The sequence below is a fragment of the Lutra lutra genome, chromosome 18 (genome assembly GCF_902655055.1).
Source record: "Lutra lutra chromosome 18, mLutLut1.2, whole genome shotgun sequence".
NCBI lineage: Eukaryota > Metazoa > Chordata > Mammalia > Carnivora > Mustelidae > Lutra > Lutra lutra.
The window spans coordinates 14654130-14672682 of NC_062295.1; the positions used below are offsets into that span (position 1 = coordinate 14654130).

General features: G+C 43.3%; 1 protein-coding gene across 8 annotated transcripts in view; it reads left to right on the forward strand.

Annotated features, from left to right (window-relative positions):
- Positions 1-18553, forward strand: part of TMC5 (transmembrane channel like 5) — a 74770-nt gene that overhangs the window by 29405 nt on the left and 26812 nt on the right. For 7 of the 8 annotated variants that reach the window (XM_047713542.1, XM_047713544.1, XM_047713545.1 and 4 more), the window contains exons 4-8: positions 3555-3644; positions 9162-9261; positions 11881-11968; positions 12402-12650; positions 17385-17536. In XM_047713542.1, coding sequence (XP_047569498.1) covers positions 3555-3644; positions 9162-9261; positions 11881-11968; positions 12402-12650; positions 17385-17536 — 679 coding nt within the window. Of the gene's footprint in view, positions 1-3554; positions 3645-6135; positions 6671-9161; positions 9262-11880; positions 11969-12401; positions 12651-17384; positions 17537-18553 lie in introns of those variants that run through there. The other variant, XM_047713546.1, reaches the window with a different exon arrangement.

The window sequence follows — 18553 nt, forward strand, 5'->3', positions numbered from 1 at the left end:
CTTTTATTGTCTTGTTCAAATCTGAACAACCACCTTTCATACAGCCGCTACTAATTTTCCTGTTTATAGACGGGAAAACTGAGGCTCAGAGGCACTGTGTCCAAGATCACCTCACTCTTGTAAATTGAAGGCTCCAGTCTCTCTGACCCAAAGCCTGGCTCTTACTTATCCTGTATTATTGCTGGGTAGGATCAGGGCAAAAGATTCCTGACCACTTACACTTTATTTATTTTTTAGAAGATTTTAAAATTTATATGAGAGAGAGAGAGCAGAGTATGCAGGAGAGAACATGAGTTGGGGGAGGGGAGAAGGAGCAAGGAGAAGTAGAATCCCCACTGAGCAAGGAGCAGTGGGGCTCCATCCCAGGGCCCTGGGATCACAACCTGAGCCAAAGGCAAATGCTTAACCAACTGAGCCACCCGGGTGCCCCTGACTACTTATGCTAAAAAAAAAAAAAAAAAGTAGTTGAGTATGACTTCCTTTTCTGGACTCCTTTGTAGGACTGGGGTTGTAGCCCTTGGCAATCACTTATCCAGTACTATGCCATCATTATAGACAGTGTTCTCCTTAAGAGCCCATCTTCATCCATGTATTCTTTAAAGCTCTAGGTAATTTTCCTAGTGTCACAGTACCTGGCCACAGCAGGTGCTTGAGTAGTGCTTAATGAATTAATAGCCACAACATTGGTAAGGATGTATCAGTTAGCTATTGCCACAGTAATGCTGCATAACAAACAGATGCAAGAACCCAGTGTTGTACAATAAAGAAGGATTTATTTCTCACTCACACATGTGCAGGTTTGCTTGGGAGTTTGATGGAACTAGGCTGGATGTGGCTCTTCTTGACCCCAGGTCATGGGTCCAGTGTCTAGAGCCTAGTGTCCTTCTTGAACCACAAGGGAGCCACTTGGTGGCATTGTTGTTCCATGGTATAAGCCCAAAGTACTCAAAGTGACAAGTAAAAACACACCATGTGTCTAAGGTTTTTTTTTTTTTTTTTTAAAGATTTTATTTATTTATTTGAGAGAGAGACAGTGAGAGAGAGCATGAGTGAGGAGAAGGTCAGAGAGAGAAGCAGACTCCCCATGGAGCTGGGAGCCTGATGCGGGACTCGATCCCGGGACTCCAGGATCATGACCTGAGCCGAAGGCAGTTGTCCAACCAACTGAGCGACCCAGGCATCCCGTGTCTAAGGTTTTGACATGGACCTGGCATATTGTCACTTATGCCATGTTCCATTGATAAAAGTCACATGACCAAACCCGACTTCAGGTGAGGTTTCAGGAAATGGGGGTATGACGTATGCTGAATAATAATTGATCTACCACAATAGTTAGTATATATCCATAGGTTACTGTGTTCCAGGATTACTTTAAGCACTTTGCCTGTGTTAACTGATGAGATTCCCTCTACAATGCTACGTGAAGTTCTCATCATTTCTCCTGTTTTAGAGACTACAGTATCCTAGCTCAGAGAGATTAGGTAACATGCCAGAGGGCATCAGCCAGTAGCAAAGTTAGGAACTGATTCCCAGCAAGACGTTCAGAACTTCTTGCAATGTAATTTCGTGCATGGTTCACATCAAACTGCGTTCCATTTTCTCAGTTGCGGAGTTTAGCTTTTAATGTTTACTGTGGGTGGAATAAAAATATACTGAAATATAACACTGTTGGGTAGATGCTAAGAATAGACTCTGTCCCTAGGAAAATCATGCCATCTTTCAAATTTATGCATGCATTACCATAACATGTTAGAAATAGAAGGAACTCCTGTGATCATCTAGACAAGTTTTTCCTTTGCTTCATTTTTTTTGTTTTAATTTTTTTTTAAAGATTTTATTTGTTTATTTGACAGAGAGATCACAAGTAGGCAGAGAGGCAGGCAGAGAGAGAGGAAGGGAAGCAGGCTCCCCGCTGTGCAGAGAGCCCGACGTGGGGCTCGATCCCAGGACCCTGGGATCATGACCCGAGCCGAAGGCAGCGGCTTAACCCCCTGAGCCACCCAGGCGCCCCTGTTTTAATTTTTTTTTTTTAAAGATTTTATTTATTTATTTGACAGAGAGATCACAAGCAGGCAGAGAGGCAGGCAGAGAGAGGAGGAAGCAGGCTCCCTGCTGAGAAGAGAGCCCGATGCGGGGCTCGGTCCCAGGACTCTGAGATCATGACCTGAGCCGAAGGCAGTGGCTTAACCCACTGAGCCACCCAGGCGCCCCTTAATTTTTTTTTTTGAACAGTTTTAGGTTCATAGTAAAATTGGAGAGGAAGGTACAGAGATTTCCTACACAACTCCCTTCCTCACACAGCAGAGACTTTCCCATTATCAACATCTGCCACCAGAATGACACACGTTGTACAATTGATGGACCTACATGGACACATCATTTCATCTTGAGTCTGTAGTTTACATCAGAGCTCACTCTTGGTGCTATAAATTCTGTGAGTTCAAACAAATGTGTAATAATATGTATCACCCTTATGCTATCATACAGAATAGTTTCAGTGCCCTAAATGTTCTCTGCTCAACCCCCTAGATAAGTATTTTCCAAATTCGAGTTGTAGCTCATTAACAAGTTGTGAAATTAATTCTGAAAAATGAGATCGAAAAGAATGGAATGGGGGCGCCTGGGTGGCTCAGTCGGTTAAGCGACCAATTCTTGATTTTAGCTCAGATCTTGGTCTCAGGGTTTTGAGTTCAAGTCCTGCATTGTGCTGCTGGGCATGGAGTGTACTTTAAAAAAAAAAAAAAAAAGGAATGGAGTAGAATAAGAATATATCAGAGATCCTTTTATGTAGTCAAGCAAAGTATTGTTAGTGAAACTTGTCTTTCAGTTATATATGTGTAGGTATATTCTGGATCTTAGTGTAATAATTTTTAAATTTTTATCAAGTTTTAAATATTAATTCCAGTATAGTTAATACTCTGGAATTATAGTGTTATATTAGTTTCAGGGGTACCTTACAGTGATTTAGCAATTCCATACATTACTCAGTGCTCATTGTGATAAATATACTTTTTTTTTTTTTTTTTTGATAAATATACTCTTAATTCCCATCACCTGTTTCACCCATTCCCCCATCCATCTCCCCTCTGGTAACCATCAGTGTGTTCTCTATTGTTAAGGGTCTGTTTCTAAGTTTGTCTCTCTCTCTCTTATTTTCCTTTGCTCATTTATTTTGTTTCTTAAATTCCATATATGAGTGAGATCACATGGTATTTATCTTTCTCTAACTGACTTATTTCACTTAGCTTTATATCCTCTAGCTCCATCCATGTCATTGCAAATGGCAAGATTTCATTCTTTTTATGGCTGAGTAGTATTCCCTTGTTACAATTATTTTTAACCATGGCTTATACTAAAATGAAAACCATTGATTGAAGCTGTTTGTACTTAATTGCATTGTTTCCATATTTATGTCCTGTTTTCCACCCAGGCACCCAGTCATCAGTCTCTTAGGACCTTGAGGTCAAGGGTGAGGTCTTACTGACCATTATGTGTGCAGTAATGTCTAGTACGGTGGGATTAATTGGTGATGTCTCCTGCCTCTTCGTTTCCAGTGAACCCTGCTTATGTGAGTGAAAGTAGCCCCCACCCAGTTTATGGAAACCCACCATTGTTTGGAAGCTACTGGCATAAGTCACCCCAAGGTAAGGCTTAAATAGATGGTATTTAAAAAAAAAATCAGCTCTAGAGAGGAATGTGTTCAAGACAATACAGACATCACTATTTCCTTTTGACCTCCAGTGTGGTAACTGAAGCAGTACTTGCTTAATTTACCATACCAGGGGTGTCTTTTAGATATACAGAGTTTTTTCTCTCCTGGATATCAAGGTGTCTTCATCAGACTCTTCTGGTTTCATGTGACAGAAACCCAGCTCACGTGGGCCCAAGGTGAAATGTACTGGCTTGTGTGGTGGGAAGGACAGGGGGAAGCAAAGAGCTGAAGGTAGAGTTACCTTGCAGGACCTCATACAGAGCTTGGGACATAGTAGGTGTTCAGAGATATTTGTTGAATTAATTTGTGAAAGAGTTACAGGAACAAAGGCCTCTGAGTCTGCATTAATCAGAATTTTCTGAATAATCATAGAATTATTATGATGCTGGGATCTAGGAATGGTAGGACCAGAGAAAGAACGCTGTGAAATCAGTTAGGAGGCTCTGTAAGGATCACTGTGTGTGGGGATGAAGGTCTGATCAGAGGTAGAGACGGAGAGATAAAAAGGAAGCCAAAGAGGAGAGAGGCCAGGGAATGCTGAAACTTGGAGGCAAATATATGAACAATAAGAACTAAACCCACTGATGGGATCCTCTATACAATAGTGCGAACGAGGGGCCTCATGACCTAAAACCATGTCTCACCTTCTGCAATTGTAGCCGATATGACAGCCTTTTGCCTCATTCTTTTTTTTTTTAAGTTTTATTTATTTATTTGAGAGAGAGAGAGGAGGAAGAGGGGCAGTGTGAGAGAGAGAGAATCTCAAGCAGACTCAGCACTGAGCACAGAGCCCGACACGGACCTTTATCCCCGGACCCTGAGATCATGAGCTGGGCTGAAATCAAGAGTTGGAGGCTTAACTCACTCAACCACCCAGGTGTCCCTAGCATCATTCTTTAAGAGCCTTCTCAAAGAGAGGTATATCTTCTACAAGGGTTGGGTATTCCTACGTGGGAGGGAAAACCAGGGAGGTATAAATGATCACATTCTCTCTTTGGTTCCCACTAGAGCAGAAAATGGTTTTAACTATTGAGGAAAGGAAATGGCTTTTTACTTCATTGGACTGCTCTATCTAGACAGTCTGAGGTTGGTAAAATGAGAGTCCCAGAAGGCAGAGAAGATTAAAGAAATATAGGAGCCAGAGATGAATCTGGTTTTCTTCACCATTTTGCTTTGCTTTGGTTTGGATTCTCAAACCACATACAATTAGCTGGTGGACAGCCTCCTGATAAAATGGATGGATTTGCATGGATTATGCTATATACCTATGAAGCACCTGGCACATGGCAGGTACTCATAAATATTCATTTATTTATGAATGAATAAATGATACATCAACATCTTGTTACAGGAAGGGGCCGGGGTGAAGTGATTAAGAGACCCTGCTTTGGGTCCAGACAGACCTGGGTTTGACTCTCAGCTCTGCTACTTGCTGGTTTTACGACTTAGGCAAATAACCTTTTTGGGCCTCAGTTTTCTTCGCTGCAAAATGGGGTTTATTGTTGTACATACTGCATAGGGTGATTATGAAAATTAAGTTATATACTCTAAAGTACTTGGCCTGTAGTAATGGCAGATATTGTTACTGTTAATTATCACTGGTGGGGAGGAGGAGCGCCCTCATCCAATCCTGCCATTTAGTGAGAGTGTGATAAGAATCGAGGTCAGATAATTTTTGTGTGCCTCAGTTTCCCCAACTATTAAATAAATGACATGGCTGAGGTGATTTCTAAATCAGGTCTGTTGGGTGGGAATTGTGCTCAGGTGCCTGGCACTGAAATAGGATGGCTTTGCGATAAAGGGATTTATTTGTCTCATGTAACAAGGAGTGTGATGGTGTTCGTATGGCAGCTCTGCCCAAGATGCTATCGGGACTGAGCTCCTTCTTACCTTCTTTCTCCACCATCCTTCGCAGCTGAATGTGTGTCCTCTTGTTTTCAAAATGGCAGCCTCTGGTGAGGAAGAAGGAGAAATGGTGAACAGCACAAAGGGGAACCAGGCAGACTGTCATTCTGGAAGCATTCCGAAGCTCTGTGTCTCATTGACCAGAATGGTGGGGTTACAGGTCCATCTTTAGCCACAAAGGAAGCTAGGAGAATTTTAGCTGAGGCCAGTGCCTACACAGGAAAGGAATCTTCTGGGGGTATAAGAAAAATGAAGAGTGGATATGGGGGTAGAGACAAGTGGCAGGGTAGGCTACCCAAGGCAGTCAGGAGATGATAATTATATGACTATAAACCTATCTGGGTTTAGATACGCATGTAAAATTATAAATATAAGTTTTAGGCCAGAGGCACCAAATTAAAAGGAAAATCTTGCCCTTTGATTATGAGTCATTTAGAAGAATCTCTGCCTTCTGTTTCTAGAACCCTATTGTCTTTAATGAAGGATTCTGTTTCCAGTTTCTTACCTAGCTACCAAGACAGAGGTCCCCACAGAAAAACACTTCTCTTCATGAGGAGACTCCTCTGGTGTCTGACGTGGGGAGTTCTGTTGTGATTTGTATAGGGTTGGTTTTGGCAATCTCATCCTGGTCTTTTAAAAAATGTGAATGGGGCCTCCCTCTGTGATTGTCATCAGTTTTCCTGGTGGCTCCCAACAATGCCAGTGTGACTGCTCTATGAGGTCTTTGGAAGGGTACTCCGGTGGAGAACAAGGCTGGGAGGAGACAAGAGATGCTGTCTGATGACCAAGTGAACGAAATCATCGTCGAGGTTGAGAATGTTCCATCTGGGGTTGTTCCAGAAAAGACGCTGGTGAACTCAAGCTTCGGCATGGTCTCATCCATTTCTGACACTGATGTGACAGACTCTCAGAGTTTCAGCAGTCCACATGACAAAAAGAGCAAGCAGTTGTTGCGGTTTTCAACATCTTTGAATGAGTCATTTTCTCAGACACTTCATAGCTCAGGAAGTGTGGGCATAGACACGCCTTGTACTTCACATGAAAACATCCAAGGTAGTGAGACCCTGGGAGAAAGGAGTTAGGAAGAGAACAAGGAAGGCTTCCAAATTGTCTACAGGATTATTTAGTTTTAAGACATCAAGTAGGTTGAAGTTGGTAGATGATCTAAGGATGCGACAGACTCAGGAAGGGGTCACTTTGGGAGCATCTAACTCCTAGAAAGGAATTTACCTGGATCAAGTTTACTCTCTGTGCCCAGGACTCAGGCAAACACGTCCTCTTTGTTATCCTTTGAATTCAGTTTGACTTATTCCCCACACTTTGAGAGGTAGGCACATTTGTGACTTCCCTTTGCTTGATGAGTAAGTTAAATGACCTGGCAGAACCAGGGCTCAAATGCAGGTCTGCCTGGTTCCCAAGCCTGACACTTCAACCACTGTCTTGCTTTGGTCTAGTTCCAACCCTCATTCTGGATGGCAACATAGGATGGCCTTTATTGCCACGTCCGCCATGAAACCAGGTCTTAACTGAAACTACCTCCCTGCCTTCCTGTTCTTGGGGCCAAACACTGGTTTCTTGGCTGCTGTTTCTGTTCCAGCCCATCATACTCCAGACATAAAGTCCAGCCTCTCTCAGTGATTTCTAGGAAGGAAAAAAAAAATCCATTCACACTAAAGCATTTTGTGGGGTTAGGCCATTTATTGAAAATTGGGGGGGGCGCCTGGGTGGCTCAGTGGGTTAAAGCCTCTGCCTTCGGCTCGGGTCATGGTCCCAGGGTCCTGGGATCGAGCCCCGCATCGGGCTCTCTGCTCAGCGGGGAGCCTGCTTCCTCCTCTCTCTCTGCCTGCCTCTCTGCCTGCTTGTGATCTCTGTCTGTCAAATAAATAAAATCTTTAAAAAAAAAAAAAGAAAATTGGGGTGTCTCCTCTCATGCTACTGACTCCCCACATCTCCCTGTTCTTCCTCCTCCTCCTTGTCCTTTCTTCCTCTCTGTTTAGCTGCCCTTCCCTCTCAGGAGAGACACAAATTTCTTGTCTTCAGCAGAGTGAGTTGGTGGCCCTCTTTTGGGGATTTCCTTTTCACCTCAACTAGGTCAAATGGAGAGGTCAGCTCAATAACTCTACCAGGGAGCCACCCTGCTCCCTCTGTTGTTGCCCTGTCAGCCCTCCAACTAGCTTCCTCATCATTACAAGATGGTGGCTGCCATTCCAGGCTTCACATGTGGCCACAACAACATCCAGAGCAAGAAGGATCTGTCTTTTTCTTGGAGTTTTTGTGTGGCTTTTTTAGTTTTTCATTTTTGAGAAAGAAGAAACCTTTTCCAAGAAACTCCTCAACAGATCACCCATCACAGAACATTGGCCGACATCTTGTCACCTGCTCATGCTTAAATCAGTCACCTGCAAGGTTCAACTTAGACTCATGGGGCTCACCCCCTGTGTCTGAAGATGGGTCCCACCCTGCAGAAGCTCAGGGCCTTGAGAAGGAGGGGGTAGATTCCTAAACAAAATCAGGATTCTATTAAAAAGGAGAAGTTACTGGGGTAGGTGACCCATAGTATCTGCCATGCTGAGTGAAGATGTGTAGATGAGTTATTGGGAGAAGATGGGGAAGTCATTCCTGGGGTTGGAAGAGCATATGACAACAGTCAAGAAATATAAAGAAGGTGCCTGGGCCTGGAGTGTGGGGGTCAAGAGAAAGTGGTTTAGACATTCAATTAGGGGAGGAGAGTGAGCTTGACCAGACAGGCAGGGGTTTGTGCCTTCGCTGAATGCTTCCTGTCAGAAAAAAGAAAAAATATCAAGTTGGAATTGGGTACAAACATTATCATTTGCTTTGGCTTTGAGGTTAAAAAATCACTACCTTGGGGTGCCTGAGTGGCTTAGTCGGTTAAGCATCTGACTCTTGATCTCAGCTCAGGTCTTGATCTTGGGGTTGTGAGTTGAAGCCCTGCATTGGGCTCCATGCCCAGCTTAAAAAAAAAGCCAAGCAAACCACGTTGTCTTATTTTCACTTGTGGCTTGGGGATCACTGAGTCCATATAATTATTCTCTCCTGTGCTCTTATAAAAACATGCTGAGGGGTACTTCGCTGGCTCATTTAGTTAAGCATCTGCCTTCAGCCCGGTCATGATCCTGGAGTCCCCTGATCAAGCCCCATGTCCTGCTCCTGGCTCAGTGGGGAGTCTGCTTCTCTCTCTGCCCTTCCCCTAACTTGTGTGCTTAGTCTCTTTCTTTCCCATAAATAAAATCTATTTTTAAAAAAGCTTGAAGGTCAGTGCCATTTTTTAAAAAAGATTTTATTTATTTATTTATTTGACAGAGAGACAGTGAGAAAGGAAACATAGCAGGGGAGCAGCAGAGGAAGAAGGAGAAACAGGCTTCCCACCAAGCAGGGAGTCCAGTGTTGGGCTCGATTCCAGGACCCTGGGATCATGACCTGAGCCCAAGGCAGATGCTTAATGACAGCCACCCAGGTGCCCCAGAGCCATGTTGATATTCTGTGAAAGGAAACAAAATTAAATTCCATTTATTTTCCTCCATAGGACAAAAGTTAATTGCATCTCTGATACCAATGACATCTAGAGACAGAATTAAAGCCATCAGGAATCAGCCGAGAACCATGGAAGAAAAAAGGAACCTTAAGTACGGATCCAAAGCTTTTCTCCTTTCCCAGATTTCAAATGAATTTTAGTCTTCTACTTTTGTCCCATCTCAGAAAGATAAAAAACAAGGGCTCATGGGTAATGCATTCAGTTGGGTGTCCAGCTCCTGGTTTTGGCCCAGGTTGTGATCTGGGCATTGTGAGTTTGAGCATCAGGCATCAGCTAGGAGTCTGCTTGAGATTTTCTCCCTCTCCCTCTACTCCTCCCACTCGGGCTCTCTCTTTCTCTTTCTCTTTCGAATAAATAAATAAATCTTAAAGAAAAAGAAAATAAGAAATATATGAATGCAAAAGAAGCTACAATCTTCCTACAGAAGAATTCCAAATTATATAGACGTTCCTCTTTCCTCTCACCTGGACCGTGGGCTGTACTTAATGATGTGCTGTCAAAGGTGGGGCATGAGAAGTGAGGGAGAGTAACTTTCTAGGGATGTGGTCTGGCCAACACTCCCCTGACTAGGTGATCAGGTTAGCATCCCCAGAGATCCGTGGTTAGAAGAGCACATCCCCTCTGTGGTACCAAAACCACAGTATCACCAGAGAAAAAGATCAGGTAAACCCCAGTGGAGGGACATTCTACAAAATACCTGACCAGCACTCCTCAAAATTGTCAAGGACATAAAAAATAAGGGAAGTCAGGGCGCCTGGGTGGCTCAGTGGGTTAAGCCGCTGCCTTCGGCTCAGGTCATGATCTCGGGGTCCTGGGATCGAGGCCCGCATCGGGCTCTCTGCTCAGCAGGGAGCCTGCTTCCCTCTCTCTCTCTGCCTGCCTCTCCGTCTACTTGTGATCTCTCTCTGTCAAATAAATAAATAAAATCTTTAAAAAAAAATAAGGGAAGTCAGAAAAATTGTCAGAGACTAGAGGATTCTAAAGAGACATAATAACTAAATGGAATGTGGGATGAGATCCTGGAATAGAACATGGCGTTGGTGGAAGAATGAGTGAAATCAGAATAGTACAGAGTTTATGTACTTGTATATGTGCTAATGTTGGCTTTTTAGTTTCGACAACTACCATGGAAATGTCCGATGTTGGGGTGCCTGGGTGGCTCAGTGGCCTGGGCATCCAACTCTTGATTTCAGCTCAGGTCGTGGTCTCAGGGTTGTGAGATTGAGCCCCACATTGGGCTCTGCACTGAGCATGGAGCCTGCTTAAGGTTCTCTCTCCCTCTTCCTCTGCTACTCCTCCTCCCTCTCTTAAAAAAAAAAAAAAGAAATGTAAGATGTTAATAGGAGAAAATGGTGAATAGTGTATAGGAATTTTCTATACTGTTTTTGCAACATTTTTGTAAATCTCAAATACTCTAAAATTAAAAGTTTACTGGAAAGAACAAAAGGAAAATACAAAGTCCAGAGAGGCTTTCTAAGGGCAGGAATTTAAAAAAAAAAAAAAAGTGAAAGAATGAGGGCTGTTTTAGCCATCAGACTTCACATTTATTCTTCCTCATCCTTTTTCTTTTGCAATTTGTACTCTTGGCAATAACTAATGGAGTGGATGCAACAATTGCTAATAAATAATTCAATGATGCAATTGTTCTGGGGCTGCTAAGATAACTTACAAAGTCTGACAGGGGAGATGGATTTGTCAACAAGTAACTTACACATGAGAAAAAGGAAGTCAGGCCAAATCAAGGTAGAGGAGACTGCGGTGACAGGACTAGCTAGAGTAATGCAGGCTGCTTGGGTGAAGCGGGAGGGCATGTGAGCCGAGCCTTGGAAGACAGTGATGTGGGGGTGGGTGTTTGGGTGGACAAAGAAAACCAGAAAAGCACCAGAGCAAAGTACATGCAATGGATTCATGGAAGGGTAAAGAAGTCAACTGTGGCTGATCTTTCTGAAAACACTCTTCCATTTCAAACTCTGCGTGGCTGCCTCTGTCGGAGGGTAAGGGCCTTATGAGAGGCCCAGAGACTTTACAGCAGGATTTTTCAACCCCAGTATGACCAGCCTTGGGGACTGGATCATTCTCTGTTGTGGGGTTCTGTCCAGCTCATTGTAGGGGGTTGAACATATCCCTGGCTATTACCCACCAGGTGTTGATAGCAAACCTCTCTCCCCCAGAGTTTGACAACCATAAATGTCTCCTGACTTTGCCAAATGTCCAGTGGGGGTCAACATCTCCCCAGGCTGAGGACCACTGACTCATCGGGCCCCTCCCCCTACAGTGGTTATCACTCAAACCCTTCTTTCTTCCCCATGCTCATTCCATTCTAGCCATCTCAGCCTCCTTGGGGTCCCAGGTTGGCTGTTCCCTATGCACACAGCAATTCCTTATCCATGCCATTAACCCCGCCCTGCCTAAAAGACTTTGCTTAAATATTGTGCTATTTCAAATTATAGCACAGTCCATATTCCAGGATTTCCAATTTCCTTACCTGCTCTGTTTTCTTTTTTCTTTTCCATAGTACACCTTTTATTTATTGTTTATTGTCTTTCTCTTCCAACTAGAAGAGATGTCTGTTCCATGAGCCAGGGAAATCATTCTCTTTTATCTCACTACCTGGATTGTGCCTACCACATCATAGGCACCCAGTCAATATTTTGGAAACAAAATCATCATAGCAAGGGTGTCTCTCCCTTTCTTCTGCTGCTCCCCACAGGAAAATCGTTGATAAGGAGAAAAGTAAGCAGTCCCGTCGTATGCTTGAGGTCAATTGCTGTGCCCAGTGTCTAAACTCCATTTCACGGGTAAGAAGCCTCTATTACAGTCAAAAAATGGGCATCACAAGAGGTTAAAAACAGGGAAGTGGCAGAGTGGGGATGGAAAGGATCCAAGGGGAAGAGAAACCAAAATTGAGGGCTCTTTCATTGAAAGCCATAGAAATTGGGTTGGTCTAGGTACAGAGAAACCAGGTGGGGATGCAGAGGTCTAAGAGGTTGCTGAGTTATTTGGACAGCTGAGCTACTGTGTCACCTTCGACAGCAAACCTGGGAGGTAATAATAGTACTCACCTTGAAGAGTGGTCCCGCAGATTCAATGAGATCATTTTTATAAGCATGCGTAGTGCATGCCTGGCTTGTTATAATTCTCTAGACACAGTGGCCATCTTTGCTCTTGTGGGACCTACTCAGGTGTTTGTTGAGGGAATGTCAAGCCTCCTGCTTGGTGTCCCTACCCCAGGCTTACCGGAGATCTAAGAACAGCCTGTCAGAGCTGCTCAGTTCCATCAGCCTATGGCAGAAGACGCTCAAGGTCATCGGAGGCAAGTTTGGAACCAGCGTCCTTTCCTATTTTAACTTTCTGAGGTGGCTTTTGAAGTTCAACATTTTCTCGTTCATTGTGACCTTCAGCTTTATCATAATACCTCAGTTTACTGTGGCTGAGAAGAACACCCTCCAGTTCACCGGACTGGAGTTTTTCACGGGGGCGGTAAGTCCTTCATTTTGCCCACCCGGGGTTCACCCACTGGGAATCCGCTGGACATACCTTGCTGGTCCCCCTTCCAGACCTCTCACTTTTCCTGGGAGTCAAATGATAGGGAAAGTGGGGGTTTAGTTAGTTATTTGTTCGTTTGTTTTATTTTTTTTTAAGATTGTATTTATTTGACAGAGATCACAAGTAGGCAGAGAGGCAGAGAGAGAGGGGGAAGCAGGCTCCCCATTGAGCAGAGAGCCCGATGCAGGGCTCCATCCCAGGACCCTGGAATCATGACCTGAGCCGCAGGCAGAGGCTTTAACCCACTGAGCCACCCAGGCATCCCTGTTTGTTTGTTTGTTTTAAAGATTTATTTATTTGAGAGAGAGAAGTGGGGGGAGGAGCAGAGGGAGAGGGAGCAAGAGAATCTCAAACAGACTCCCCGCTGAGCTCGAAACCCAACATGGAGCTCAATCCCAGGACCCCCCCGATCATGACCTGAGCTGAAATCAGGAACAAGACACTTATCCAACAGAGCTACCCAGGTACCCTGAAAGTGAGGCTTTAAGATCTTTTTTCCCCAAAGTAACATATACACAACACAATAGACTTTGTCTTTTTTTTTTTTTTAAGATTTTATTTATTTATTTGACAGACAGAGAGAGACAGAAAGAGACAGGGAGAGAGGGAACACAAGCAGGGGGTGTGGGAGAGGGAGAAGCAGGCTTCCTGCTGAGAAGGGAGTCTAATGCAGGGCTTGATCCTAGGACCCAAGGATCATGACCTGAGCCGAAGGCAGACGCTTTTTTTTTTTTTTTAACTTTAAACAAATTTTTATTACACAAAGGTTGTCACATAATTGGATATTTCTCTACTTTGTACACAATTATTCTTACTCTCCACAGAAAGGCTGCTTCTTAACTTTTCATCTGGTTATGGCAAACACTAAAATCCTGATTTTAACAGAATAGTAGTAAAAATGCCTCAGTGATTTAAGTTGAAAGCAGTACATTGGGACATGGTTCTTGCACTCAGTTATCAGGAATGCACAAATGTTTTTTTTTTAAATACAGATTTTCTTTATTTATTTGACAGGCAGATCACAAGTAGGCAGAGAGGCAGGCAGAGAGAGAGGAGGAAGCAGGCTCCTTGCCGAGCAGAGAGCCTGATGCGGGGCTCGATCCCAGGACCCTGGGATCATGACCTGAGCCGAAGGCAGAGGCTTAACCCACTGAGCCACACAGGAGCCCTACAAATGTCTTTTTATTAAAAAATACAAAATAGGGGCGCCTGGGTGGCTCAGTGGGTTAAGCCTCTGCCTTCGGCTCAGGTCATGATTCCAGGGTCCTGGGATCGAGCCCCGCATCGGGCTCTCTGCTCCGCGGGGAGCCTGCCTCCACCTCTCTCTCTGCCTGCCTCTCTGCCTACTTGTGATCTCTGTCTGTCAAATAAATAAATAAAATCTTAAAAACAAATTATCTGTAGACATGGACAATGACAACAGTAAACCATTATATGTTGTCAACTGAAACAAGTAACTGATGGTTATAGTGATTTTCTTAAACATTGGCCAGCCTTTTCTTCAGTCCTTTCCTTCAACTGACTTCTCTGAAGTTATGGTTGAGGAGCACAGCCTTGAACTTCCTCTCATGGTTCATTAATAATGCTAAAGCCCTATTCTAGGAATCACAACATTGTCAATCAGACACTTAATGACTGAGCCACCCAGGCGTCCCAACTTTCTGTCTTTAAAGGTAACCATATAATGGTTTGTGTTGTTCACGATTTCCTTTCTGTGCACATATGGACATCCACATACAGACACACGCATACACACATCTGCATCCCTTTGTTTTTTAACAAAAGGTGAATTATTCATATATACCACCTATGACTTGCTTTCTTTCACCCACTCTATGGTGGACATCTCTTATTGGTGTTCATAGAGTTACCTTTTCTTTCTTATTTTTCTTTCTACAAAATACTGTGCTCCTTTTGAAAGATACCTACTGTAGAAGGGAGCAAACTAAGTGAAAGTCCATGTTAGCCTTTTTCCCTTGTTTAATGACTCAGCTCAGAGCATATCTTCGTCCACCATTTTCTTTCTAAACAGACATAGATATGTACATACAAACATATGCAGTTAGATACTTAGGTCAATATGTAGGTAGATAGGTAAACATTAAAAAAAAAAATGGGGCGCCTGGGTGGCTCAGTTGGTTAAGCAGCTGCCTTTGGCTCAGGTCACGATCTTAGGGTCCTGGGATAGAGACCTGCGTCGGGCTCGCTGCTCAGCAGGGAGTTTTCTTCTCCCTTTGTCCCATCCCCTGTTTGTGCTCTCTCTCTCCCTCAAATAAATAAATTAAAACTTTTTTAAAAAAAGATTTTATTTATTTATTTGAGAGGCAGAGATCACAAGTAGGCAGAGAGGCAGGCAGAGAGAAAGTGGTGGGGAAGCAGGCTCCCTGCTGAGCAGAGAGCCCGATGCGGGGCTCAATCCCAGGACCCTGAGGCCATGACCTGAGCCGAAGGCAGAGGCTCCAACCCACTGAGCCACCCAGGTGCCCCAAAATCTTTAAAAATTTTTTTAAAAAACAGGATACTAAGGTCTTACTTTGCAACATTTTTTGCTTCACTGTGTATCTTGAGCATTGATATAGGTCAATGGTATCGTTTTCAACAGCAGCCATGATTTATTTACCCAGCTCTCTACTGAGAGACGTATGGCCCCTGCCTTGTGAGTCTACCTTCTAGAAGACATTTCTCCCATTGGTGTTCTATAGACCAGGGATCAACAAATTGTAGCTGGGGTCCAATCTGGCCTGCCACCTGTTTCTACATTTTTAAATGGTTGAAAAAAAATCAAAACAAGGATAACACTTTGTGAAACATGAAAATTATACGTGAAATTCAAATTTGTGCCCATAAATAAAGTTCCTCTAGAACATGGCCACATCCCTTTCTTTATGTGTCAGCAATGCCTTCCTACTATGGTGGCCAAGTGGAGTTATTACTGTAGCTGCCAAGCCAAAGAGGTTTACTCTCTAGCTCTTTTTTTTTTTTTTAAGATTTTATTTATTTATTTGACAGAGAGAGGGATCACAAGGAGGTAGAGAGGCAGGCACAGAGAGAGAGGGAAGCAGGTTCCCTGCTGAGCAGAGAGCCCGATGTGGGGCTCGATCCCAGGACCCTGAGATCATGACCTGAGCCAAAGGCAGAGGCTTAACCCTCTGAGCCACCCAGGCGCCCCTACTCTCTAGCTCTTTACAGAAAAAATTTTCTGACTCTTGAAGTAGTATGTTGTAAGTTTACTTTTAAAATTTCTTCCATTTATCTTTTTAATTTCTTTTTCTGTTAAAAATTTTTCCTTGGGGGGTGCCTGGGTGGCTCAGTGGGTTAAAGCCTCTGCCTTCAGCTCAGGTCATGATCTCAGAGTCCTGGGATCGAGCCCCACATCGGGCTCTCTGCTCAGCAGGGAGCCTGCTCCCTCCTCTCTCTCTGCCTGCCTCTCTGCCTGCTTGTGATCTCTGTCTGTCAAATAAATAAATAAAATCTTAAAAAAAATTTTTTTTCCTTGGGATAAATTCATTAAAGTGGAATTATTGTATACATTTCATTTTCATTTTCCTCCTCATTATGATGTGCACATGTGTATATATGGACATGGAGTTCAACACAGGGGGCAAATTCACAACCCTGAGACTCAAGACCTCTGCTGAGCTCAGAGTCAGACACTTAACCGACTGAGTCACCCAGATGCCCCAATGTATATTTTGTACATTTGTATGTATGAAACATTTTATTATGAAAAATTTCAAACCTAAAGGAAAATAAAGAGTAGTAAGTAAACATTCATGTACTCACTGCCTAGGTTTTAAAATTGTTAATATTTTTTCATATTGTTTTATCTTACTAGGTTTTAGAAGTATTTTACAGTAAATTACAGACGCCAAGACATTTTACTTCAATTTTCTTCAACATGCATCTCTGAAAAATAAAGATACTTTCTGCAGTCCTTACCCCTAGCAAAATTAAAAGTCGTTATTATCTAAAATCCAAACTGTATTCAGATTTTTCCCAGCTGTGCCCCAAACATCTTTCCTAGCCTGGTCTTTCAGACCAGGATCTAGTTAAGGTCTATACTTTGCATTCACTTGCCGTTTTCTCTGAATTCTCAATTAATCTAGAATGATCTCTCCAGGCACAGCCCCCTTTTTTCTTGAGAGAGAGAGAAGTGTGGGGAGGAGCAGAGGGAGAGGGAGCAAGTTTACATGGACTTGGTTACATTGACTTGTTGAAGAAACCGGGCCAGTTGTCATGCAGACTTGTTTCCTATGGACTCCCTGCTTTGTTCCTCTGGTCCCTTATTTCCTGTAAATTGAAATTTAGACCTAATGGCTTGATTCCTTTCCTATTGAACATATTTGACCATAATACTTAACAGATGACAGAGGCCACTAATGGCTGGCTTTCCTGGTTTTCGTCATGCTTTGCTTGATCACTGTTTCAAGTGGTGACAGCTGGTTCCCTCCATTGTAAGGAGGGCTTGAGAGTCCTTTCCAGCTCAAAGAGCCTTGTGATGAAATGTCTGCATTCTCAGAAGCCTTGGGTGCCCTTTCCCTACAAACAAAATATCTAAACTGACTGATGCAAGTTTCTTGCAGATGGGAGAGATGCACTGTGCTGACTGACCATAGTCATTGTTTTTTCGGTTGACCCACCTGACCTGGGGTTTATTATCCCTTCCAGGGTTATTTTAGAAACACAGTGATGTACTATGGCTTTTACACCAATTCTACGATCCGGCACGGGAACGGTGGGGCATCCTACAACATGCAGCTGGCCTATCTCTTCACAATCGGAGCATGTTTGATCATCTGTTTTTTCAGTTTGCTATTCAGGTATGAGTGTCTGTGTTTCTTGATTCTAAGCTTGGTTTAGATTTAGGTAAAATTCAAGAGACTCAAAGGAAACAGTTTCTCTGCAATTTTGACTTCCTGTTGCTGTCTGATCATTCTTGTTTTATTTATTTGTTTTAAAAGATTTTATTTATTTATTTGACAGAGAGAGCACAAGTAGGCAGAGAGGCAGGCAGAGAGAGAGGGGGAAGCAGGCTCCCCGCCAAGCAGAGAACCCGATGTAGGGCTTGATCCCAGGACCCTGAGATCATGACCTAAGCCAAAGGCAAAGGCTTAACTGACTGAGCCACCAAGGCACCCCTGATTGTTCCTGTTTTAAAACATAGACTATAAATTTAGGTAAAGGAGGGAGGTTTTTGTTTGCTTTCAAAGAAATTGTTCAGTCTGAAAATTAGGATGCAGTGACTCAACTAGTTATATGGCAAGAAGGGTATGGAGGGACAATTGTCCCTTTGACAACTGTTAGAGAGGAGGTACAGATGTTCAGCCTCTGTCTTCCATAACCATCATGCACAGGCTGGGTGGCTTAAACACAGAAATGTGTTTCTCAAGGTCTGGAGGCTAGAAGTCTAAGGTCAAGGTGTTGGCGTGTTGGTTTCTTCTGAGGCCTCCGTTTTTGGCATATGGACAGCTGCCTTCACACTGTGACTTCACACAGTCTTTCCTCAGTGAATGTCTAAGTCTTAATCTCCTCTTCCTGTAAGGACACCAATCATATTGGACGAGGGTCCACCGTGATGACCTCATTTTAATAAAATTACCTCTGTAAAGACCTGATTTCCAAATACCGTTGTTACTGGGGGTTAGGACTTCAACATTTGAACTTTTAGGTTATACAGTTCAGCCCATAACAACCTCACTGCCGGCACTCTAACTCAAAAAATGAGATTTCATTTTGTTCTATTTTATTCAAACTAGGAAATGTTTCTTAAGCTGCTGTTAAGTCAGTGGCAAATTTTGGAGAGGCAGTGTCATTTTGCTCAGCATTTTTTACGTGTC